The following is a 27,423-nucleotide window of genomic DNA, read 5'->3' on the forward strand; positions in this document are numbered from 1 at the left end:
TGAATTCTTGCAATAGGCAGCCTTCAGTCTCGGACTGTTTGAATTGTACACAGAGGATCTTGCAAAGGAACATGAATCCTTTCTGACACTTTCACTGAAGTCATGTGTGTATTTGGGGGTGGGCTGGGAAGGGGTCGAATAATTCTGGTCACGCGTGTTCACGGAAGATGAATTAAACCTGGAACAGGTGCAGAGAAGAGCTACTGGGATGACCAGGGGATTGGAGAGCCTATCTTACAAGAGAAGATTAAAAGAGCATGACCTGTTTGGTCTAGCAGTATGAAGGCTGGGCGAGGATAATCTTTAGAAATACAGCCGGGGAGCTAAATACCAAGAACTATTTGAGCTAACTGACAACGTTGACAGAAGAATGAATGGTTATAAACTGGTATTGCATACATTTAGGCCGGAAATTAGAAGGAGGTTTCTAATCACCAGAGGAGTGAGATTCTGGAACAGCCTTCCAGCGGGAGTAATGGGGGCAAACAACCTAAGTAGTTTTAAGATGGAGCATGATAAGTTTATGCCTGGGATTATATGACAGGGCTGACTGCGATAGCAAGAACCTGGACTTGATGACTCAAGAGGTCTCTTCTCCTCCGATGTCCTGCAATGATCCTGGAGAATTTGTGGAGCGCTTTTAAGGTCCTCTTCCCCAACTGCCTTAAGAATGATTTCTCTGTCAATCAGTGCTGAGTTCAGAAAGTGCTTCAGTGATCTCAGGGAACAGTTCGAGACACCTAAAAATAGATGCGGTACTAAGGGTCTCAGGAGGGGAGGAGTAGGTTCAAGATAACAAATGCTAAGGAAGTATGTGTTCAGGAAAGAAATGTCACCAGAAATATGCAGGATGTAGAAGGTGAGGCATGAGGCCCAAATCTTCCTCCCTGCGTAAAACCTAATTAAACAGGTTTTGCACAGGTGTATTTGCAGACAGCAGGATCTTCCCCCGCTTCTTAGCTGCCACTGCAGCCCATGGATACTGCTGTAGCCTCCACATCACTGGATGCCAAACGGAAGGAAAAGGATGGCCAGAGCAACGGCATATTGCAGATCAACTTACCCTGCTCCTGCAACTCATGAGCCCCTGAACTCTTTCCTTTCCAGCTGTGTCTAGAGCTCCTGCAGACCCTGGTTCTATGCCTTTCCGGCTCTATCTATGCCAGAGAGGGTAGGACCTAAGCCTCACCGTATAACAAAACTGGGGAAACATTTCCAAGAATTCAAGTGTCCTAAACGCTGTAGTGGAACCAACAGTTTTAACTGGAAAAATGAATATGGTGTGTTGTTTTAATACTATTTTGAATAAAATTTCAGTGGGATAATCCCCCTCACGCCCCTGTGCATGGCTAGAAGTGAAGTATATTAAAGAGAGACTCGGCAGAATGTTTCTACACAAGAAAGCGTCCAGCTGTGAAAGGAGGTGTTCCTTCATGTTGAATCAATAAGCTGCGCTCGTGCCCTGCATCGAACATGAGTTCATTGAAAAATTGGTGACCTATAGCAATCTATAGTGCTGCAGAGGCTAAGTCATGTTAGACAACAACAAAAAGGAGCGAAATGTAGAAAAGCAAACACCTTACAACCATGAAAAAAGGTGCTCTTTCAAGTTAAATCAATAGGACTACATCTATGGCCTGCATAAAACATGAGTCTTTAATAGAGTTATTTCAGTAAACAACGTCTAATGGCTGTAGTAGCCACAGCTGACTTCAGAGATACCTACCGCAGGAACATGGCTGGTTATTAAAAGGTGAGAACTGAGTAAATGTAGACAACGCACAAACAAAAATCAATGCCTTTAAAAACATGAACTCTCCCTCCTTGTGAAGGTTTGGTGTGTATGCATTTAAGCTCATGTTACGGTAAGAGCCGCCATTCACCCTTTGTATTAACTTTGTATAAACTTGTATTAACACGTGTAGCACATAGAAAATAAAATTCATGGTGAGTGTAAGACTCAGGGGAATACGCTGTTTGGATGTGAGTATTGTGGCAAAAAGAATGGTTTTGGTTTTGTTAACGACAACAACATTTTCTAGGGTATGTTAGATCTACAGTATGTCCCAAGGTAGAGATGCTTGACCTGGGTGTCACGAGCTATGGAAAGGTGAGCGGTGGGGTGCAAAGAGGTGTCAAGGGGTGCTAAATGGGAAGGACATCCCCCAGCAAGGTAGGAGGAGGTTTTGATGAGGGGGTGCCAGTATTGAAAAGATTGAGAGCCACTGTCCTAAGGAAGAATGGATGGCTATTCTTGCAGAAAGTAATAAACGAAGGCCCCAAACTAGCAAGCAGCTGTGCAACCGCAAATCCTTGCACCCATACGTCATCATTGGCAGGACTGGGGCCTCCGAGAAGTTATGGAGTGTTTCCATAACAGCTGGTAAGAAAATTTCATGCAGTTCAAAAATTTTATGAAAAAGAGGGGTGGGAGGAGGGATTGTGAACATTTTCATTTTTAACTACCTCCTAACTCCAACCAGAAATAAAAGAGAGATAAAGAGATTACCGCCTCCCTGAAAATGGAAGCAGCTCATATGTTAAAAATCTTAATCAAGAGAGGAGGAATAATTGGCAATTACTAAAGGTCTAAGTCTAAAGAAAGCTATGATGGTAATATTTTAAAATAAGATTGAAATGGAAGTGGTAACCTAAAAATATTATAGCAATAGCTCCAACTCCTGAGAGAAGGGATGGAATCAGAATTCACAGATTAGTCACTGAGATGAGAATATTGAGCAGTGCTGGTAGAACCTTGTATACCATCCAGCGGGGAAAGCGCTTATATTCCTAAGCACACAGGAATTGTGATGGAAAAAGGAGTCTTCTTGCCCATACTACTCTGGGGCAGTGCAGCTGCTTCATTGCCTCAGGGCTCCTGTAACCAACTGCAAGTGCTGTATTCCGACTACCTTGGAGAGAGCTTTGACTGGTAGATCTGCATGTTCCAAGATGCCCTGACCCTGTGCTTCCTAGACAGCAAATGGAGATGGACCCAAGGCACAAATTATTTTAATTTGAACGTTCCCTAACCTTGGTACATTCTGGTTTGGGCCCATCTCTTGCAGAAATCATATCATTTTTTTAAAGTTATCTTGAGAAATGCAAGGGGAGTTTAGACATTTGGAACAGATGCAAACAAAGCCTGAATTTTTATGGGAGAGGAGAGGACTGGACCAGTTTAGAGTGAGTATTTGAGGCAATGCAGAACAAACTTTTATCTTTTCACACAATATGGAAATGTAGTGTGAAAATTATGCTCCTGGAATCTTTAACTCCTGGGCATTGTAAACATGTTGCAGCAAATCTTAGGGTGAAAATTGGACCTGCCAGGGACAACTCAGTTCCCTGTTTGGAGTTAGGCTCGTATTTTCAAAAGAGCATACGGCAGCTGGGCCCAGTCTTTTTAAAGGTATTTAGGCACTGCTCCGCCTACTGGCAGAAATGTAGGCATCTAGGGAACTTTAGGTACCTACAGGGTCATGTGGCAGCCGAGGAATGGTTTTGTGGCCATCACTGACGCCTAAATGTTGGACTTAGGCACCTAACGAGGCAATTAGGCACCCAAATCCCTTTATGAATCCAACTCCTAAGTGCCAGTCAGTTTTGAAAATCAGACGTAGCCATCTAAGTTATACAGGCCTTACAATGCTGAGCTGAGCAATGCCTAAACACCTTTAAAAATCTGCACCTTAGGCATGGAACTCCAACTGAATTTCAGTGGCCTTTGGACATCTAACTCCATTAAGTATTTTGGGGGGTGGGGTGGGGGAGGACAAGGAAGAACAAAGGAATAAGCATATATATATAGTTCACAAGACCACAGGAAGTGAAAGGGAAGAATATTAAATCTATGAGACAAAGACGACCAGCAGAAATGCAGCGGGAGATTCTGGAGTAGACATACCCAGAAATGCTAAACAAAACTTCACTATGTTCTCCATTGCCAGAGAAAAAAGAGAACAATAAAAGATGATGATTGAACATTTCTGGATGAAATGGGAAATGAAGCCACAGAGGACTGTATAACAGCTACCCTATCACAGGCTCCAAAGCGTATTTACAGCCCAGAACATTAAAAAACGGGCTATGTGATAGCAGCTGAGAAGCAGCATTGAGAAAACAACTTCAAGATCAGTGAAGCAGAGAGCAAGCGAGCTCCGTAAAGGAGAGAATGGTAAAATCATCAGGGAGGCCGCACAGCTGTTAACTAAGGTTCCAAATGAACCTTGAAAGCATAACAGAGAGAGTGCCGTGTGATAGCATTCTGAAGCAAATGGAGTCAGGGCTGGAAACCCATTCAGACAGAGAGATAGCAATCCCAATATTAAATTATACCAGCTCTACCCATTCTGTATAAATGATGTACGAAGTGGCTCTGAGAGCCATAGTAGCTGCAAAAGGAATGATATCGGTGAACTGGAAAAGGAAACTCACAAGGTATATTACATATGGGCCACTGCCCTTCAGGTTCTAGTAAGCTACGATAATTCCTCCCCCAGGTATGAATAAAATAAACACCTGTGATTTTGTGTGGAAGTAATTTCTGGATTTGTGCTTGGAATAACTGGCATCTGAAATAGCCATCTTGGCTTGCCCATTCCACATGCTCTGTTTTAGAAGTAGCCACCAGGCTGGCTTGTTTATTTCATTTTCGGCTTCCCTTTTCATTCGCTTTTCCTGGGATTCTTTAGTATCGATCCAGCTTTGTCAGGAAAGGAAACAACGGCCTATTAATCTCAACATACCCCTTTGTCAACAATGTCTAACTATTTCTGCATTTTTTAATAATAAATAATAATGCAAGTGTAACAAGAACAGAAACATTTGCAGGCTTTCTGTCTGGGTACTTACACTACTCTCATTAGCATAGCATGGGAATGCCTCACAATTCTGAATGAATTTTTTCCTCACAACACTGCTGTATTTTCATTTTCAGATGGGGAACTGAGGCACAGAATAACTGGGTGACTTGTCCATGTCATGCAGGAAGTTCGTGGCAGACTCAGAAATTGGCCCCACCTCTTGGGTGTCAGTCCAGTGTTTTATCCGCCAGGCCATCCCTGCTTCCTAGAAAAAAGCCCTTAAAAATTCCTCTTAACCTGCAAGGGGAGGAATTTTTTTTTTAAACAGAAAATGAAAAATTTTAAAGGGCCAGATCTGTAGAATGGGGGTCTATAGAATATATTAGCATTCAATAGATGGCATCATGGCAAACATGGCATCTTTGAAGCAGATATTAAAAAGGAAATGAAACAAAGCAAGCAAAGTGACCTTTCCTATTTTCCCCATTTGTTCTTCACATTGATTCAAATCAAGGATTCAATGTACTCTCTGCAAAGTCTCAATGTCCTGGTATAGGTTGCTTTAGGCCCTTTCCCTAGAAGACTTCCTCTGTAATACCCACTACTTTCCTCTGCACCAGAGACACAATCCACTCATTTTATATTCTGGTTGGAATTAATAAAATGCCACTGCCATTATGACTCAGAAGTAATTACCCTGTGTTTTTATGGAGAGATTAAGGCCCTAATATGATGAGGAGTCAAAAATTGAGCCCTGCATCCCTTACCAGGGTTTTAGAATTATTAATGTACTGTAACAGGCAAATAATTGTTTCTCAGCGTAGTGTCACGTTGACATAACAGGGGAGAGACATAGTTTCTTAGAAAAGATTTGATACATTCATTCAGTTGCTTTCTCCCATGCTTAAGCAGCTAGAGACTACTCACTTGGATGGCATGCTGGCTGGCTTTATAAGAGACTGAAGATTAATTTTTCTTTCTAGTGCATTAGTACATTCATTTTGAAGGACTTCCCTTTGTTTCTTGAGAGACCCTTCAAGCATATTTCCTGCGCATAGCTGTCTGCTGGAATAAAACTCCGCAGCACCAACACCAAGGAGGTCGTGGTGTCTTTTTTTATTGTATTGCATGCGGGATATGTTCAAAGTGTTCATCTAATATAGCAAGAAAGGGGACTGAGGGTTATGGAAAATTCTGGGGCCTCCTTTTTGATTAACCATCTAGACTGTTGGGCTTGAACCAGCCCTGTTGAAGTCAGGAGAGGTCTTTACATTAGCTGTAGTGTGCCTTGGATAAGGCCCCAAATACTGCTGCACCTTTGCTGCCATTTGGCAAGCCTGTATGACACATGCTTTAAGTGAAAACACTGTAGAGCCAATATTGCCAAACCCAACCATTCAAAAATTATCAGTCATGCCCTCCTCCAAATCCATGGAATTGGCTTAAAAATCATGAGACATTTTAAAACAACAAATTTTAGGGTCCTTTGTAGTTGCCTTCTAATGTCTGAGCCTTTAGGGTTCACGTTTTCAAGCTTTTCTCTGCACCAATGAAGGCCAGAAACTTATTTTAATTTTATAAACGAATGCTGAGAGTTTCACATAATCACATGACTCCAGGAGCTGGGGGTTTGACGACAAACATCAAATACTGTGAGACTTGTGAGAAAATTGCAAGAGTTGGCAACAGTGCTTGAAGCAATGTGATAGAACAGCCCAGCCAGGACTACATAGAAATAGCCTTGACCATCTCATGTGGGGTCAGAAAAAGAACATGTCCTGCCAAGCTATTTAACTGAAGAACTTGCCTTTGTGGACTGTTATTCGAATGAAGGTTGCTTTGGCTGCATTTCCTTTTTAATTGTTCTATTTTACTTTTTAACTAATCCATGAATTATTTGTATTTCTCAGGCGAAAAGCTAGCAGGGCAAATGTACATGCCGTGTATGCACCGAAAACTAGGCAGAGGACCAGCATTTTGTTTTCTGAATAAAAATACGCCCCTCTGCATTGCAAAGCTCTTTGTGGATATTTAAAAGTTTTCCCAGCAATGAACTAGAGCGGTGATGGCATGTCCCCATCATCGCAGGGCACAATTTGAGAACGTAGTGCCATAGCCGGCACTCCTGGTTTAAAGCATGACTCTTAATGCTCCAGTAAGCCTGCAAACATTATTACTTGGCTGTCTATTCTTGCAGTAGATTAGGCTGTTATGATGCTTGCTCAGAGGTACCGACCCAAGATGAATTTAGAAGGGCGGTCTTCATTACATTGTCCTAATCAGACAAACCCTATTGTAATGAAAGAATATACTTTTCTTGGCAAGTAGCGTACTAGTGGAATGCACTCCGGTGCCGGAGATGTAATTCTGAGACGTTAGACGCGTAATTCTAAATGTAAAGGGAAAGTTTCCTCTGATGAATGTCCTGGGACTGGGCAGGAGTGTATCCCTAGTGGTTAGAACAGGGATAGTTGGAATGGAGAGCGCTGGGTTCTATTACTAGCGCTGTTGCCAGTTCACCATGGGACCTTGTGTAAACCGTGTACTTTGGAAGGGCAAAATCCTGCCCTTAGCCCTGCACAGCCATGATGGGGGTAGGTGGCAGTGGGTTCCAGGAATAAAGCTGGCTGCAAGAGACATCTTTCTGTAGCAGGGAAGGATGTTTCCTAGGGAGCCAGCATGATGTAACTGTTCCTCTTGGAAGCAGCAGCACGCACTCTCTATGCACTGAAAGCTGGAGCTGGCTGCTGATTGCGACAACTTGCTAGCTGGCTGGGGCACCTGTACATACTTCTCATGAAGTGAGTCTGCTACAGGAGGCTTGTGTTGCTTGGGGCTGTTGGAGAGAGCTCCTGACACACTTTTCTCTCCCACGTGCACTGTGGTGAACCTATTTGGAGAGGTTAGGCAGGATTCGGTCATAGTGAATGTAGTGCAAACAGACAGCACCTGGTGGTTCTCTGTCTCTGAGACTAACTCAAGACAGCCTGAGCTGCCTCACATTATCACACCGGGTCTATAAGTCCTGCCCTAATCCAGGGAGTCATGGAAGTGACTGCGGACTACACCAGTGGAACAAAGAGCAGATTTTAGTCCTATGTGTCTCAGTTTACCCATTTGTAAATTAATTCTAATTATCCTTGATTGTCACAGAGGGGCTAGTGAGGCTTCACTGTTGGAGATCCCTGGATGACAGGCACTGACATGAAGGCAAATTATGATGACTACTCTCATTCCACAAAGAACACTTCAGGGAGCAGGCCAACAGACTGTATATCCAGCTAAACTTGTATCTGGGGAGGTGTGGGGCTGCCCTGCTCTGGGGATGAGGTGGGCACTGAGCTGCATTCTGCCTCCCACAAGTGTGCGGAGGGAGCATGCACACTCCAAAGCCCCTGAACAGAATGGAGGGGGCAGAGCAGAGCCACGACCCCTCTGGGACACCGTGTACCCCTGGGGAGCAATGCAGAGATTACAGTACCATCGGGGCCTCATATGGTCCCCGCATTCCACAGACATGTAAGAGTTGGGCAGAATCTCGCTCTCAGCCCTTAATCACAAAGTGGGCGACTGAGCAAATCAAGTCATTCACAGAACTACCATGTTATAAATAAGGTTAAGACTATGCCAGCGTTTTCACTGAAAACTAGAGTGTGCTAGAAGCACAGATAACTCCACAATTCAGTAAGGAGGAATCAGACAGAAAGTGTCCCTGCAAGGCCACCAAACCTTAGATACTTGTGAGATCTTTCAGCTCAGCGTGAGGCAGCATCTATAAAATCTTTGTGCAAGGATGGAAAATGTGCAGATTGCCTGCACTCTACAGTAACCTGAAGAGACCCTACAGGTCCCTGGGAGTTAATTAGCTACAGCAGTTATAACTGATGTGTGATGGGGTTTTTAATTAGGCACTCTTTAGAAAACTCTGTCTCTCCCGCCTCCCCCCACACCTTAAAATGTCATTGGCGAAACCACAGAATATACAACACATGAAACTGAATGAATACACATGTAATTTATCTTTTATTTCATGGAGCCTTAGATTTTAAATTTGAGTCACAGGAATTAGATCCATGAATCACCAATACTAAATTTCTCCAGGTTTTTAAAAAACCTGTTGTTTGACATAGGATTTCAGTAAAACTGAAGTATGTTACATCTGCCTGAATACTTTCCCCTCTTACTTTTCAGAACAGTGTAATAATTATCCTGTCAACCTATAACCCCATTTACTTGAGTAATTCAAGTGCAAAAGAGAAGGAAAAAAAACAAGAAGGGAACCAACCACCATTACCTTGTAGTCCCAACATATGTGTTATTTTCACCCAATTAACACTGTTTCTGCTGAGCAGGTTCCTTGTTTGCAATTAGAATTAATGAAAGAAAGAGCTGGCACCAGATGCTGGGGTTTCACCAGATAAACAACTTCCAGGACACCAGCCACTGAATATGAAGCGAATGGATGTTTACCAAAGCTAACAAGTGTCGGTAATGCTTCTCTCTAAAGGTTTAGGGATCAAATACTTAAGTGAAAGTAGCCCTAAATAAGAATGTGCTAAAACTTTGTGCCAGTGAAAGATCTTTTAGCTATTTGTAGAACAATAAAGATGTCTGTCTGTAGACAAGCATGCTGTCTGGGAAGGATGTCAGCCCAGGAGAGGTACTCCATCATTGTGACAAGGCAAACAGGAGGCATGCTGGCTGACTTACCCGCATTGCTGAAAAGAAGCAGTGACTTAAGCGGGGAGAGTGGAGCAAGATTTCCATTGCAAATGAGCAAACATGCGGAGGTTCCTACCCTGAGCCCCCGGCCATGTGTTCCCATTATCAATGGGCAAACTAGCTGAGACAAAATAAGAACCCGCCCAAGAGACTTGAGCTTGCATTCCTTTGAGATTTGAAAGAGCTTGGACAACTTGATAATGGCTTCACATGCATCTGTTCTTTTTGGACTGGAAGAGCCAATATACCTGGAGACAGGCTATGCTTGTGATAGCACAGCTCAAAGTGTGATGTACTGGAAATTGCCGGAGAGAGCCGGTTGTGCAGCGGAGTCACTCAAATGACAATGTGTAAAATGGCTGACCAAGCTGCATCTTTATTACATATCATGCTGAAGTCTAAAGTCCAGGCAGGGACATCCTGGCACCTACAATGGGCTTGGTCTTGTGCTTACTAAATCAATGGAAGGACTCCCCTTGACTTCACTGGGTGTTGGATCGTATCCAAAAAAGAGGGAGCCCTGCTTGCCCTTATCAGCTAATCCCTATTTCCTCGCCTACACCAGGCCGGAGACCTATCTGGTCTCCCCACTCATTTCAAAGACCTTGTGTGCGCTAAGGCCAATAAGATAGCTTCATGTAATGACTCTGGCTAGTGGCACCAGTCACCTTCCCACTCTTCTGCTGACAGACTAGAGTCTTCAGTGGTCCAATCTCTTTCTGCCTGAACTAATGGTTAGGGTTAATGCCTATTTTCTGAGAGCAAACATATTATTTTATCTCTCAACTACACCAACTCCTTAGTATAGCCATTTGCCATGACTGTTCGGACTCCTGCTGTCAGAACCATCTATTTCCTATCTGGAAAGTTGCAATGCTGAAACAAAATGGGGAGTGGGGAAAGTTGGGAAAACATCTGTTCTCACAATATTCCTCAGTACAATTTTGCAGATTTAGAAGAGCAAGTAAAATTCAGCTGATGAATAAAGCAATCTTCAAACAGTGAGGTTTACCCATCGCTAGCCACTCTCTGCTGCTCAACAGAAACCAGAAAATATTTTTGCAGAAACCAAATATTGTCCTTGGCCAAGAAACATCCCTAAGCCCCTTCAAAATTCACTGTAGATAATATGTGAGGATGGAATGTTAGAATGTTGGTCCCTGCTAGCAGCTGCACAACGAGCCTGCCCGTTGAGCAATTATCGCTCCATCTGAATGATGTTAAGCCAAGCGGCAGACTGGAGGGAGTTTCTGAGCACAACCACCTTCTCTGTTCCTCCCCCTCCCACCCACACATCCACCCAAGTTGTGTCAGCTCCATCAGTCACACCCCGGCATGGTGTGCCTAGAAATGGAAAGAGAGCAGCTGCTCTGCACCTGGGACTGAAATCCTGGCAGATCGTGTGTATGGTTTAATAATTTTCCATAGATGGACAGTTTTTGAATAGTGCACACACTTAATTCACTGCAGCAGGTTTTTAAATTCTCATTGTACATTCATGGATCATTGCACCTTTTCTAAGCCTCTGCAATTGTTCCCATTGTTAAACCAAAATGTTAATGTCTTCCATGCTGTTCTTCCCTCTAGTTCAGTGCATTTCAACAGGGCTTAAAAGGTAAAAACACTCACAAAATTCAAATGCCCATCCCTGTAAGCTATTCCTCCCCACCCCCAGTATCCCTCGACCCCTTATCAATAGTGTTAAATGCTGACATCTATAGGAGATAACAGAATTACAACAGTGGTTTCTCCAATAAATCAATAGGGTATCACTAATTCTGCTGTGCAAATGGCTGCTGAGGCAGTATTAAAGTGGTGTCATGTTATCAATGCACAGATTTATACATTTGTAATAAACAACTGATTGTTTTCTACAATGGCCTGTTGTTTGGGCCATCATGTGCTTTCCTTTATCCTTTGAACACACATTTAGCTTCAGCATATTACCAAGCCAATGTCTTACTGGAGCAAATCCTTACCATTCCTGGAGGAAGGAGCTCACTTTGTATCCTTTTCCCCCTCTAATTTTTTGCAGGCCTCAGTAAAAATTCAAGTTCCTATCTTGTAAAAATGAAAGTAATATTCTTAAGGAGAGATAGGTCCCAATCCCGCAAATTAGAGAAAGCGACTAGGGGAATGGCTTTTCTAGATGTGATTCTGACAAGTAGGGAGGAACTGGTTGAGAACTTGAAGGTGGAAGACTGCTCTTGATTCTAAGGAATGTCCGGAGGGAAAAGAGCAGAATAAAGACAATAGATTTCAAGATGGCAGACTTTAGCAAACTCGGAGACTTGGTAGTTAAGAACCCCGGGGGAAGCAAATCTAACAGAAAAAAAGAGTTCCGTGAGAGTTGGCAGTTTATTTAAAGAGACATTATTAAGGGCACAAGAACTAGATGTAGGAAAGATAGGAAGTATGGTAAGAGATCACTCTGGCTTAACTGGGAGATCGTCAGCGACCTGAAACTCAAAACAAAAAAGAAAAAGTCATTCAGATAGTGGAAACTAGGTCAAATTACAAAGGCTGAATATATAAAAAAAAAAAACAACGCAAGCATGTAGGGACAACCTTAGAAAGGCCATGGCAAAAAACAAAACAAAAACAAAACAGATTAAACTAGCTAGGGAAATAAAGGAAAGCATTAGAAGAAAGAGGAACACCACAGACGGAGTAGGCCCATTGCTCAATGAGGAGGGAAAGACAACAGAAAATGCAGCGATGGCTGAAGTGTTAAATGCCTTTCTTGTTTCAGTTTTCACCAGAAAGGTTAGCTGTGATTAGATGAGTAGCAGAGTGACTATTGGTGTAAATGGGATAGGATCTGAGACTGAAATAGGGGAAGAACAAGCTAAGAATTACTTAGAGAAGATGGATGTCTTCAACTCAGCAGGGCCTGATGAAATACATCCTAGACTACTTAAGGAACTGGCTCAAGAGATCTCTGAGCCACTAGTGATTATCTTTGAGAACTCATGGAGAACGGAAATGATTCTAGAGGATTGGAAAAGGACAAAATACAATACCTGTCTATAAGCAGGGGAGTAAGAATGACCCAGAGAATTATAGATCAGTCAGCTTAACTTCAGTACTTGGAAAAATAATGAAGCAACTAAACAAACAGTTTGTAGCACCTAGAAGATAAGGTGATAAGTAACAGTCAACATGGATTTGTCAGGAACAAATCATGTCAAACCAACCTAATAGCCCTTTTTTGACAGCGTAACAAGCCTTGTGGATGGGGGAGAGGGGGAGCAATAGATGTGATATAATCTCAATTTTAGTGATGCTTTTGATACTGTCTCACACAACCTTCTTATAAGCAAACTAGGGAAGGATAGCCTAGATATATAAGGAGGTGCACAACGGGTTGGAAAACCATACGCCGAGAGTAGTTAGCAATGGTTCACAGTCAAGCTGGAAGGGCTCATCTGTCCTATTCTATATCTACACAAATGATTTGATAATGGCATAGAGAGTACACTTACAAAGTCTGCAGATGAGACCAAACTGGGGAGGGATTGCAAGCATTTTGCAGGACAGGATTACAATTCAAAATGATCTTGAGAAACTGGAGAAGTGGTCTGAGATAAATAGGATGAAATTCAATAAGGACAAATGCAAAGTATTACACTTAGAAAGTAATAACCAATGCACAAATACAAAATGGGAAATGACTGCCTAGGAAGGAGTACTGCAGAAAAGAGCCTTGGGGATATAGTAGATCACAAACTAAATATGAGCCAACAGTGTAACACTGTTGCAAAAAAAGCAAATGTCATTCTGGGATATATTAGCAGGCATGTTGTAAGCAAGGTATGGGAAGTGATTCTGCCACTCTACTCAGAACTGATAACGCTTCAGCTGAAGTATTGTGTCCAGTTCTGGGCACCACACAGTGGACAAACTGGAGAAAGTCCAGAGGAGATTAACAAAAATGATTAAAGGTCTAGAAAACATGACCTCCGAGGAAAAATTGAAAAAAACTGTTTAGTTTGCAAGAGACTGACATCGTAGTTTTCAAGTACATAAAAGGTTGTTATAAAGAGGAGGGTGAATTTTTCTTCTCTTTATCCACTGAGGAGAGGACAAGTAGTAATGAGTTTAAATTGCAGCCAGGGACATTTAGATTAGATATTAGGGAAAAACTTCCTATCTGTCATGGTGGTTAAGCACCAGAACAAATTACACAGGGAGCTTGTGGAATCTCCATCACTGGAGGTTTTTAAGACCTGGTCAGCCAAGGACCTGTCAGGGATGGTCTAGATAACACTTAGTCCTGCCTTAGTGCCGGGGACTGGACTAAATGATCTATCGAGGTCCCTTCCGGTCCTACAAGTCTATGAAACACTTGTGAGTTTAGTTGTTGTTGTTCTTTTGGGGTGTGTTTTGGTAGCACCTACTAGGAGCCTCTGTTGTGGACCAGGATCTCATTGTGCCAGGTGCTGGTGTGCTTTCCACTGGTTACTCAGAGTAATGAGTGTTACTTCCACTTAGTACGTTTTTGCAGGATTGAGTCCTTATTTCTAGAGACAGAAAACTCTGGAGAAGTTCAGACCGCAACTTTGGACCTGCCCCCTTACTCCTTTAGAAGGCCAAGGTATTTAGGTACCTAGGCACTGTGAAAATCCCACTAGGCACCTATCCCCCATTGGGAGTCTAGGAGACTATTTGTTTAGGTGCCTAAATACCTTTGAAAATCTGGCCCCTAGTGCCTGATCTTGCCCCATTAAATCAATGGAAACTTTATCAATGGGCCCAGGGTCAAGCCTTAATATATATTTTTAAAATACTACAGTAGCCTACAGTAATTGCCCCAAACACAGCAGTATCCTTGCCATAAGGTGTAGTTAGTGTTTCGGACTGTCACTGTAGTACTTTTGGGGGTTGAACAAGCTTCCCCACCTCCTAAGATTTGGGGGAGATCTGAACATCACTCATGGCTCCTTTCTCCCCAGTGAGTATTTCCTAAAAACAGATATTTATTTCCAAGTAGAGTTGCACAATCAGTTCCTTGCATCAAAAATAAAGAGACCCAGAAGTTACCAGTTTTGATTTACCTATTCCTCTCCATGCCCCATAAAGCAAATTCAACATTGCATAGTGTGAGGAAGGTAAGAACATATTTGGTTAAGGTAGCAGGAGCCAAGGAATTGAATACTGGTCCCAGTTCAGCAAAGCATGTGTTTGAAATCAATGGGATTGCTACATGTGGCTAAGTGCTTTGTCAGGTAGGAATGATTCACTGAATTGAGCCCTCTGTGGGGTTTGGAACACCCTCCATTCCCACTGATGCTCAGCATCTTGCACAAAGTGGTGCTTACACGGTGCTGCATGTCTAGGGCCAGGTTTTGCCCTGACAATACCACTAGGGCTGTGTGGGAGGATCATAATCTTATTTGTAATAACTGCTTGTAACCTAGAAGCTGAAATCTATTTTGTTATTTTTACTCCTTTACTCCTGGACATAGATTGGTTACAGCGGGGGTTGCATTTGAGTGCTAAACTGCCAACATAGGTTATGAAAGAAAGAGCACAGACGCTTTCTTGGATTTTGAATTCCCTGGAAAGTATAACATAAAGCTTCCTGCTTTCTTCCTTCCATTTGCGAAAGCTGACTCACTCCCTTGCATTTTATGCATTCTGTGCTTCTACGTACAGTATGCATTATGGATCAGAGCACAAGCTGGGCTGAATTCTGAATCCACTCCAACTTTTGGGGCAGGAGGGTATTTGTGGAACTGAAGTGTCTGCGAGTGTTGATGTCCTTTGAATGTGCCTGATGCTCTATAATGGCACAGTTAGTTATGTCCTGGGGATGACATTCTGTTTAGCTAGCATTCGTGTATTTGGCTGCTTTTTGTATTTTATTCCCCAGTGGGATTGTTCCTCTGCCTGCTGAACATGTAAACCCTTTCTCTAGATAACTGAACAATTTGTCTATTCATGTTCTTACAACCCTCCCAACATTGTGGTATCAGAGCCAGTCACCAATTTATTAATGGGACCCATTCTGTTACCTTTTGCCCTAGCTGTTTTCTGTGACCCGCTTTGATTGACTATAAAATTAGCATAACGACATTTACTGATCTCTCATTATAATGGCTGTGAAGCAACATGGGATCCTTGCATGAAGGGTCCAGACCAGTTACATACAATTATTAGAAGTATTTTTGGCTACAGGTATTTGTGACAGGGCAATGAGAATACAACAGGATTTGGCATGCCTAGGAGGCGATGTGCTTTATTGTAAAAGGGAACAATACATGTAAATCCTTTCTCCCTGAATCTTAGTCTCAGATTCTGCCAGCAACTTCTCCACCTCACTCCACTTGCTGATCCCCTCTTATAGCAGGTTGGGCCAGAGAATGAATTAATTGCCCACAAAGCTGGCCCAGCTGCAAATCCCTCCAGTCCAAGCAGAGAATTATAGTCCTTCCTGTCTAGAGCATTAACCCCTTCCCTGCCATCCTCTGAATAAAATATGCACACCTGTCTTTACCTCCAAACAGTGAAGTGATCAGTATCCAAGAGTATGTGGGGCAGAGGTACTTTGGAGCAAGGACAGAATCTTTTTAATTCGATTGTTGTGAGAACTTAAAGTTGCACTGAATGATTCATTTGAAGGATATGCTCTGATGTAATGAGATCGTTGGAGTTGGAAACTTAAGATTTCACCTACGATATTTGAATGTTTTTTCCCATTTAATTAACGAAGCAACATATATTTAAAAACAAAAGTAATTGAAACCCAATGGCCATGAAGAGATAATTGCAGTGTACATGCATGCATCTCAGTGAGAGGATTTGTTTACCCTGGAGAGATTAGTGGAGGAGCTTCTGTCAAAATCATGGGTTTTAATACTTCTAATAAGAATGAAATCAGGTCTTACAGCTGATTCTTCCCAGTGTCTTCTGTTTTAAGGACTATCTGTTTGCAAGGAGCATATTTCCAAATGTCCTGGGTATTCTGGATCTTGTTTTCCAAATAGTAACAGAATTATACTTAAAAACCCACCAACAACACTGTAATGCATGAATGTGCGTTGTCTTCTGTGAAAGCTGGATAGTTTGAAAAATAAACACTATGCTAACCACAGTGGGTAGTTAGTACATGAATTAAATTCTTACTAACATTTTTCAATAGGAAACAAGGCTTAGGATATATCTTCTAGGTTCCCCTGAGGGAATACATACTTGTATCCTAAACTGCCTCAGGATGGTATCATTACTTCAGAGGGAAGTACTTGAAGGAGTGCTAATTTGCTAGTTTAAAAATATTAACTTGGAAAAAAGACAATTAAAATGACACTTTGAGGCTATTTTGCACATGTCTAAAATTAAAACAGTATAAACCTTCTGTTTTCATCATTTCCAGTTTCAGCATCAAGTTGCCTGGCCTTCCTTCGTCTCATGGCTCACGTCATTTGTCTGAAATGGTATATGAGACATAATTTGCAGATACCAGGCCACACATTCAGCCAAGGGGAAGAAATAACCCGGTTTGGGAACAACCTTGGAGAAATTGCACAGATCAAAGGGTATTATAAGAATAACAGACCAAATTCCTGCCCTCAAATATACATAACTTCCCTGCAACTTCTATGGAAGTTGCATCCCAGTGCAGGGTGGGGCAGCAGAATGAATCCCTATATCTTATATTCATATGATACCTTTAAGCCCATTGGTTCCTGCTTGGCAATACAAGCTATACCCGTTAGTTCCTCCACTGCAGTCCTGCCACCTCTAGGGTGAAGCTTTGGAGTTGCACTTTAGCACAGAGACACCACACAATAATTTAGGACAAGGAGCAAAGGATAACACCACATCCAGTTAAAACTTTGGGGTGAAATTAGCATGCTGCTCTGCTCCTGGCCACTACCGTTAGCCATGTAAGTATAACTTACAGGTCTTGATTCACCATGACTGTGAATTGTGCCTCCCTATGCCAGCAGGGGCTGCAGGTGGGGAATCCATTCCCCTCGGGAGGCAAGTAGCACTTATACTGCCACCTTCCCTTACAGCCCCCCGCAGGGAAGGGCAGCTTGAAATTGCAGTTGAGTTCCACAGGAGCCCAACTGCTGGAGGATGCCAAGGACATGATGTGAGTCAATGCGTCCACAGGCTGTCCAAAGTGCACACCCTTCCCCAGCCAGTGCTGTCCACTTTTGAAGTGCAAAGCTGCCTGTCTGCAGGGGCTACACTGGCAGCCCCCCTCTTGGCGGACTCACTGATGCTGGGGTCATTTATGCCTGTATCTGGTCGGAAGCTTCCAAAGCTCTGTGGAAAAGCTTCTCAGGACAAAACAAACTTCACCAACTCTTGGAGGAAGGAAAGTCAAATAAGAAGCAGAAAACTGAGGAAATGCAGGGTGGGGTTGAGGGTGCATGTCACAGCTAGACAACAAAGAGGTTCAGGACAGCATGAGTAGGGAGAGGTTTAATGTATGGTTTGTGGGGCAAATCCCACCCCACCTCCACGGGTGAGGAGGCCACTCCAGCAGTGGAATAACGAAGGTGCCCAAGGGCAGGAATTAAGGAAACCACTCAGAAAATGCAGACTTGCTACGTCCCATGGAGCCCAGCTCTTTGCTGACGAGGCAAAAAAAAAAAAAGGAAGATTCTTTCCATCTTGCCTCCTCCCAGTTCTCAAGCACCTAGCCAAATTCCTGGAGCTGAGGAGCTCATTTCAGACTGGGCAGTCCTTGAACTGTGCCAGCACCACACAGGAGAACGCATCGTTCAGAAAAACCACACAACGTAGGGTGTTTGATGTAGTTCAGCAAATTCTTCCTACTGGGGTAAAAAAAGACAACGCCTCTAAGGTTACTGTGGAAAAAGTGGCTAGGGCTGGCATTCAAGAAATATCACAAGATTACAGTTTTAAGTTTATTACAAGAATGAGTCATTTATTCTATTTGCCTTTCACATTGAAAGTCCCATCACTGTTGTTCTCTTTACAGCCTCAGCCACAGTCCAGAGATTTTTGCATCCCTCACACGTTTTTTTTTTGGAAAGCAGCAGTATACAGTGCGCCTCTGACCTTTACTGAGATCCATAATGTGCTTGATCGGTCATTCTTATCCCCCTCTTTTATAACCTCCCCAGCCTGGGCGCGTGTGGCTGAGGTGAACTATTTTACAGAATATTTAAAAGGTTGCAGTCATACCGCAGTCCGCTCTTTCATGCAATGGAGATTTAAGGAGAGACTGATGGCTTACTCAATGATTTTAACTGGCGTGGGTTTTGCTGTTCAATAGCACTGGTTACATAAATGTATATATTTGTCCATTTGCCTCATTCATCTTAATCTTGTGGTTCTTCACCAAGGGTCGCCATGGGCAGCACAATACCTGTGCACCAATTAAACCCTATTTTGAGAGCCAGTATAAATAGTTCTTAAGCAGCTCTGTACAGGAGTGAAGTTTACCCCAAGATTACAGCCCATTAGGGACCTGATTCTGCTCTTACACAAGTTTTAGGTCTACTGGGAAGCAGCATAGCCTAGTGGTCAGCACCGGACAGGGACTTAGGAGACATAGGTTCTATTCCCACCTCAGCCACTGGATTGCTGGGTGACCTTGGGCAAGTCAGTTCACCTCTCTGTACCTCAGTTTCCTCATCTATAAAAATGGGGACGATGATGCTCACTTCCTTTTCAAAGCGCTTTGAGATCTATGAATGAATAGCACTAGATAAGAAGTAGGCATTTTTATTTCTATTTTTATTACTGGCTCCAGCTGAGTTACTCCAAATTAAGTGAAAGGAGAATCAAATAATTTTTCCCCCCACTGCATGTTGAATAACCTAGCTACAAACTTCAGTACTTGGGAGAACAACCTTCACATTTTCATGTCGAATTTTTTCATGTTTTGCCCAGATAGATTTTGTTTTGCTTTGTTTAAAGACTTCCTAATTCAGCCTCTTTTCTAAATCACTGGCATGCTGTTGAAGTAAGTTCAGGGTCAGGTTATGGCTTTTAAATAAAGCAACAACTGCAGATGGAAAAATTCATCACGCGAGAGAGGGGTTTGGGTGGGGTGTCTGATATCACATTTTAGCATTTTTTAACCCCTTTGCCTGCTCTCCTAATAGATAAGTAAATGTTCGGTGACCTGAGTTTTAAGCAGCTTCCTAGTGAATCTTTTGGATTGCTAGATACTTTGGTACTTGATTAGTCTAAAATGTGGAGGCTGTGACAGGTTGTACAGAAGAAATTGTGCCTTGTAGAATTACTTGTGGGGATTGGAGCCAACCACCCGCTACAACGCCAGGAAAGGTTAATTACACCTCACTTTCATTTGACCTGAATCCCAGAGTGGATAGCTAGACCTCCTGCTCACCTGGTTGTAATATTTGATAGAGGAAACACTCTAAAATTGCATCTCTTAACTTTGCTAGGCAGGTGACAATGGCTAGTGTTGGGATGTTTTAAAATACGCTTGCTTTGTGCATTTTAGAATGGAGGATGGCCGCTTTAAGCTTCAGATCAACCCCACTCTGGTGTCACTGTCTTCCCACCATGAAGCATTCATGGGAGAGACAGCAGTTCTTGTAGTGTCTTTTACTCTTCCTGATCACTTGGATATTCAGCAGCCGTTCAAAAGAAACCAAGACTAAAAACCCAAACCCTTCAAAATCACACAACAGCAGATGGCGGCTCCCATGTGCCGAGAAAGCACAGTGGCATCTACTCTGCTTTTTACCTGGTGCAACACGGTTCTCGCACGTCTTGCTCCTCCCTTCCCCACCTGTGGGGTTTCTGGCAATACTGTCAGAGCTAGAGTCCCACACTTGGTGTGAGCGAGGGTGCAAAATTCACTGCTGTGCAGAGAGCCCGCTCAAGACCTCATCTATGAAATCCACGAACCAAGCCTACTGATTTTCTTATAGGTCCAATGAAAATCAGCCCCTTCTTCCTTTATTTTGCACCTTTCCTGCTGAGTGAAGGAGATGCAAGAACATTTTAGGCATCTAAAAAAACAATCTAAAATATTCATTTCTGTCTTATCACGTAGAGTAGTTAATCCCCTGATGGGGTCTTGATGTTTATCCTTCCCTCTTCAAGTTTTCGCCATTATTTCTGTCTCGTGTGAATTTGAACAACGCTCCCTCGATGTACCTTTTATGATTTAGAATCTCAACTGCTCTTCCCATTAACGGCCTTGATTAATGTGCTTAAAAATGCTTCAAGACATTTGTGACACATTGTGAGAGGGGAACGACAAGGGTTTTGAATATGTTCGATTTAATTTGTGATGCTCCTTGTGACTGTGAGCTTGGAGTCCATTTTACGTTCCTTAGCAAGTGCTTAGATGATTGGTTTTTTATTCTATTACTTTCCAGGCACTGTTGTGGAAGGAGCGTGATTTCCAGACAAGTGGCTGCATTTTGTTAGCCAAACCGTGGTAACTTTGGCCAAAGCCCATTTGGAAAAAGTCATTCATTGTAATTTCAGTCCCTTGATTGGGATTGATCAGGACACATAACTGAATGGGGATAGACACAAGGATGGCTTTTGGGTTTTAAGTGGCAGGCTGCAACTTGACCAAAATTTAACATGGGAGAGAGGCTCTATTCACACACTTCACCATACCAGGCATTTAAGTGGATCCAGTGTGCAGTTTATAGGGCATCTGTCACATAGCCCATAACTCAGGCTAGACTCTCCATTGCCCACCCCAAGGATTCTGCTTACTCTGCTGAAACCTTTCACCTTCCTCCCTGCAAAGGGAACAGAAGAGGGGGCCAAAGAGGGATCTCAGTCTGCAAAGAATTCAGATCTCCCTTTTGCCGACAGACCCAGGGTCTGCCATCAAAATCCCATGTCTCTTATTTTCTGGTTGCTGGCCTTTTGGTCTTTTATCCATACTGGGCACAAGTTGCAACAGGCATTCATTCAGTTCCTAACATCGAATTCCTAAATCCTATCCCTCTTCAACTTTCTATTCTGTGTTGCAACACAATGTATGGTGTGACACAGAGAAGTGCTGATGCAAGACTGATATTTATTTAGCAGTCTCAGTGGAATGACATGGGTCATGATTACTAAAGATCACTGCCCCGCTCAAGTGGCAGAGGTCAGTGTATGCTGACTTCTTTGGCAGCTGTCACATCTTTCCCTTTATTTTAAAAAAACAAATTAAAATTATTATTTATCTTGCAGCAGCAGCAGCAGCAGGGCCAGGGTTCCATTGGACACACACATTGTAAAGCAGAAAGTTTCCAGTCTAGGTTAAGATTGTTACAGGATAAGAGATTATAATCCAGAGGCTCAACTCTGCAGCCAGATCTGTGCCAATGGAGCCCTGAAACCTATAGGGCTCTGTGAGGATGAAGTGGATCTATCCACACGACTCCAGTTGAAGGATGGGGCTTAGGTTCTTAGTTGCTTCCATATAGTGCTTGTCCTGGAAGTATTTTAATGGAACAAACATCAGGAGAGTACATCAGCTCTATATTTATTTTGGTGAAACTCCTCTTAGAAGGTCTAAAATTAATAGTTATACTGAAGTTCTGAATGCATATTATGGACCACAAGAAGGTCTTTGGCACGAACCTTGCAGTACTCATGTGAAAAGAGAAGGATTCTGTTTTATGGGTCTGAGAGTCTTTTTTCTTATTAACATATGCCCCCTGTGTCTGGATTTTTAAGCAAGCTGTAAACAACATTTGATGCATATGAAGTTTGATTCATGGAGAATTTAATTTGTCCAGTATAAAAGACTAACACAGGTCATATAACACTGAATTATAGTTGTAATTTAAGTAGTATCCATTGAGGAATGCAGAATTGTTTCCTTGGGGTCCATTTATCACTGTTTGCTACTAATTCGAAAGCTCAAGATACAATGTGAATTACTCCTGTTATTAGCAATGTCTTTATGCCAATGTATCATTCCCTCTGCATCTTCCTGAACTTTCATCCATTTTGTAATTAATCTTGGGATTTGTTTTAAAGGTTTCTGGCAGATGCGACTCCATCTTTGTTAATGGCAAGGAAATGAAGAGCAAAGTGGATACCATTGTGAACTTTACTTACCAGCATTTTACCACCCAGCTGGAAGTGACGGTCTGGGCTCCACGGCTTCCTTTGCAGATAGAGATCTCGGATACAGAACTTAGCCAGATCAAGGGCTGGAGGATACCTGTCACCTCCAATAAGAGGTATGATTGCTATATTTGCATGACCTAGGTGCATGCATTTGGCTGGGGATTTTAAGGTCCAGCAGGTTCATTTGGAGGCTATTTTTCAGAGGGTAGAACATCCCATTTTCAACCAGAGTTTATAGTCTGCCTTGGCCTGAAACAGTCACTCCTGTGATAATGGTAGGCCAAGTTCTGTCCTCCTTTCCATCCTGTGAAAACGCCGCGAAATCAAAGCTAGCTGCATGGACGTGAATCTGCAGAAAGAGTGCGGATCTAGCACATCAAGCAGGCAGCACTAAGTATTTAAGGACACAGGGCATGTCTACACTGCAACCACAGGATGCAATTGCAATGTGTACAGACATATCTGAGCTAGCTTTAACCTAGCTCGCTTGGGAACTGGAGGAGCACAGGGGTGGCAGGCACAGGTTCTCAGCATGGGCTTCACAAGCCTGCCAGAACCCTGGGTAATTACTTGGGCCCACACTGAAGGCTTCACAGCTGCGGTCTCCCTGCTCTGGTACCCAAGCTGGCTAGATTGATGGTAGCTCAGGTTTGTCTATGCAAGCTGCCCGCAGACCCTGTGATTGCAGTGTAGACATAATAGGTATAAAACAAAGGCACTGTAGAAAAGACTCCGGTCTGGGCAGCGGGCAGGGTGCCTGGAGCTCTAGAGTCCTAATCCCAATTCAGAATTCCTGAGTTCTAGTTTGACTGTTTGCGGCCTTGTGAAATTTACTGAAGAGTCCAGCCTCAGTTTCTCCATCTGTAAAATGGGGTAGTACTTTGCCTATCTCATAGTGGTGTTATCAGAATTTTAGAGCCTAGTAAAGACTACACTTTAACTGTGGAGTTATGCTTCAAGGGTTTGCGTCAGGTGTATATACAAGTCATTTCAATGCACAAAAACTCAGCTAGTGCATAGTAACCCTTCCCCCCTCTCCCTCCATGCAGGCATGTCCATAGTTACAGCCTAATTCTCCCATCCTTACTCTCACTGAGTAGCACCTTACTCTGAGCTATTCTGTTGAAACCATTTTGCCTGAAAAACATGTAGTTGGACCTCTGAATGCTAATATTTGCATGCACAATTCATTGCAGGTGCAAAACTGTGGGCACAAACAATTACTTGTGAGTACAATATTTATTACCCACAAGAACAGATCATGTTGAGGCCTGGCTGTAAATCAGGCTTTCAGAGTTGAAGTTCTTGCCCCGTTTTCCTTGTGCTCGACATTAATGTAGCTCAGTAAGCCTCGTTACATCTATTACACACAATTCTGAAGGGAATATGGCGTTTTCGGTTAGACCCCTTTTAATCTCCTCTTTCCCAGAAAATGGAGGTCCAGTTTCTCTGACATTTCTGAATATAGATGAGCTTCTCGTTTCTGTGGATTATTCCATTTGACCTCTGCTGCACCTTCTCCATGACAGTAATGTGGCACAGGGCTCCAATAATAGACTCACCTTCTGTCCCCTTATCTTTCCTGAGCCTGTATCTGCTATTTCTAAAGTCACAACAAGCAGCGGAAGTGCACTTTGCACAGTGTTGTTTGTCATTTTGTCTCATCAGTCTAGATGATTTGCTAGATTTGATTTTACCATTAAGACCGGCAAGCTCGGAATAGAAGAATGCGTTCACAAAAGCTGTTTTCAGTCAGTTACAGTTTTGCCCATGGTTTGATACTTACACTGACTTACTGTTACAATGTCATTGTGCCATGCGACACCAGACTTTAAAGCGCATGCAGTGCCTCAGTTACACAGCGTGGTGATAACACATAGATGTGAAAGGGAGGGGGAGAAAAATTTCCCACAAATCATCAGCAATATCAAGAAGAGCAAGGCGGAGTGATCTGAGCAAACATAAAAGCATGTGGGTGAAAAAGGGACAAGGTGAATGAGCATTAAAGCAGCAGATCTTTTGAAGAAGCATCAAGATTTGTACAAGCAAGTTCTACAGAGGAGCTCAAAGAAGCACTACCTAGAGATCTGATTTAGGCAAGAAAGCATTGCAGTTTCACAGAAGATTGCGTTCTGATAAAGAGACTCTACTGGCGCAAGAGCGGAGGGGGAAAAGGCTTCTTGAGGTCTCTTCTCTTTCCCCTCCCATCCTCAAAGGCCCCAGGCTGGAACATCCAACATTTGGACAAGCAGCTAGATTAAGCGTTTCCAGGAATACTACTGTATTGATGAATATCAGGATAACTTGAAAAATTCTATCGGTGAGCATGGCATAACATCAGCTCAAATTTATAATGCAAATACAAAAGGGTTTCTGGCAGCAGCGATCCTATCACTGAAAATTCTAGTAGTTTCCAGCTAGGAGCCTGTTGCCAGCTGTGCTCAGTGACTAGGACACATCTTAGCTGTTGAAGAGACCAAACAGAGAGCAAGGAGCAGAATTATTTAGCACTTTACACGGGGATGTAACTTGGGGTAATGGGATAAATTAACCAGATATTCTGGCAATGAGCTCACTGCAAATGGGCAGATAATCAGACATCTTCTTTTGTCTATCTAGAAGATGCTCCTGATCAGGTGGCTGTGTCAAAAGGCCAGGTAATGGAGAACTGGCCCAATGGAAACTTTTCTAACTTTCACAGGTGAAGACAAAGTTGCTCTCTGTGGAGAGAGAAAATGTGCTCGTTGATTGAATTGGTGCCAGCTGCTACCGTAGTCCCAGAATCATGAACTTTCATTTGTTTTAGCAATCCAAAGAGATGCACCTTCTGCTGCTTTTGGGCCGGATGCTGCAGTTCTTACTTAGGCGCAAATCCAACTGAAGCCAATGGGGTTTTTGCTGGAGTAAATGACTGCAGGATTGGGTTGCTGATGTTTATTATAGGAATTGGCTTTTGAACACCACACATGGTGAGTTAGACATTCAGCGGCGGTTAACATCATGGACGTTTTGACTTTAAACCCCATTACGCACAGCTTTGGACATTTCCCTCCTAGTGTCTAATGCTGAGTTATTGGGCCAGCTGAAATAAAGATAATGGTCTGAGAGCCTGCACTGTTTGCAAGCTGGCAGGCAATCTTAGTTCGCTGCTGCTCAAATTACATCTGACCCATTGGCACATCTTTAGCAACCATTGTTTCCCTGAAGGATGGAAGGAAAAAGTGTGGCTGCTGTATTGCTACAAGAATGGAGCTGGTTGTTTGACACTGTGTGTCAGCTGTCTATGCATGTGTGACTGGAAAGGTTTCGAGGAGATATAAATTACCCGGGGTTTATGAAACACTAGAATGTTTTTATTTACTTTTCCTCCCTCTATTTTAAATCAATAGGTAATCAGGGACTAGCATTAGCTATGCTAGCCTTGACATTTGCACTGTATGGGAGCTTCAAAGTTTCCTTTCCTTTTTCACGCTTTGTGTGTTTTACTCAATATTTCATTGTTTTTCCATGTTTAGAGGGGGTTTGTTTTGTTTCTCTCTCTCTCTCTCTCTAGGTGTTTATATTACACCAACACCATGCAGTTTTTGTATTGTCCATAGCTCAGTGGTTTAACCATTGGCCTGCTAAACCCAGGATTGTGAGTTCAATCCTTTAAGGGGTCTGGGGATTGGTCCTGCTTTGAGCAGGGGGTTGGACTAGATGACCTCCCAAGGTCCCTTCCTATTCTATATGGCTAATATTTATGGGTTTATACTCAACACCCCAGCGAGGTAGGGAAGCATTATCCCCATTTGACAAACAGAAGAACTGAGGCACAGAGAGGTTAAGTGACTTGCCCAGGGTTGTGCAGGAAGAGAGTGGCAGCTTCAGGAGCTGAACTTAGGTCTCCTACTTCTCAGCAGCGTTTTAGCTTACATTAGTCAATACTAAACTGCCCTGGAACAGTGTAATGTTGTGTGAATGCCATGCATCCAAAATGTGTTCTTGTATCATGCACTGTGAAGACGTTCCAAATGGAGAAAGCTTTCATTTAACACCCAAGAACCTCCCAACGTTCTGTGTTAGAACAATAACCTTTGTATTGTCTGAACACACAAACAACATAAGAGTCAATATTGTCAGTCCAAAAAATCTCATGAGCTGTTGAAGAACTAGGACTGGTATTTTTTTAAGAGGGCTAAAAGTTAGGCATATAACTCCTTTTGAACGTCAATGAGAATTGCTGCCTAACTCCCTTAGATTCCTTTGAAAATCTTAGTCTATATTATTAGGAAGTCTTTAATCCTATGGTTAAGGCAATGTTTATGTGATGGAGGTTACGGAAGCCATGGAACCCGTGACTTCCAGAGACCTCTGTGACATTCTCTGCTTCAGCCCCAGGGGCTGTGGGACTCTGGAGCTGGCAGCCAGCGGGGGCCCTGGCAGCGGGGGCCCTGCAAGGTTCCAGTAACTGGTGACAGATCCCTGAGGGGGCCCTCCTCAGGGTTCCAGCAACAGGCGAAAGCTTCGTGCAGGGGATGGGGGGATGCCTCAGGTGAGCGGTTGGGGTTGTCCCATTTTCTCTTGCGGAAATATGGTCACCCTGTAGCTCCCAGCCACCGTGGGTGGAGGGGGACCCCCCCTTGCAGCTTCCACCTGCTGCGTGTGGAGGGGGAACCCCACAGCTCCCAGTCACCAGGGTAGTGGGGGAAACCATGGAGCCGTAGCAGCAAAAATCACAGACAGGTCACTGCTTCCGTTCATTTTTGTTTATTGTCTGTGACCTGTCGGTGACTTTTACTAAAAAATAACCATGACAAAATCTTAGCCTTACCTATAATGAAAGGGTCTGTTGATACCATGTTAT

The 27,423-nt window shown here is 43.1% G+C and overlaps 1 protein-coding gene across 4 annotated transcripts in view; it reads left to right on the forward strand.

Moving 5' to 3' along the window:
* TMEM132B (transmembrane protein 132B) overlaps nucleotides 1–27,423 on the forward strand; it is a 341,030-nt gene that overhangs the window by 298,075 nt on the left and 15,532 nt on the right. For all 4 annotated transcript variants that reach the window (XM_039505631.1, XM_039505630.1, XM_039505632.1 and 1 more), the window contains one exon: nucleotides 22,485–22,690. In XM_039505631.1, the coding sequence (XP_039361565.1) occupies nucleotides 22,485–22,690 (206 nt within the window). The remainder of the gene's footprint in view (nucleotides 1–22,484; nucleotides 22,691–27,423) is intronic.

This window comes from Mauremys reevesii, linkage group 18, assembly GCF_016161935.1.
Source record: "Mauremys reevesii isolate NIE-2019 linkage group 18, ASM1616193v1, whole genome shotgun sequence".
In the NCBI taxonomy this organism is placed as follows: domain Eukaryota; kingdom Metazoa; phylum Chordata; order Testudines; family Geoemydidae; genus Mauremys; species Mauremys reevesii.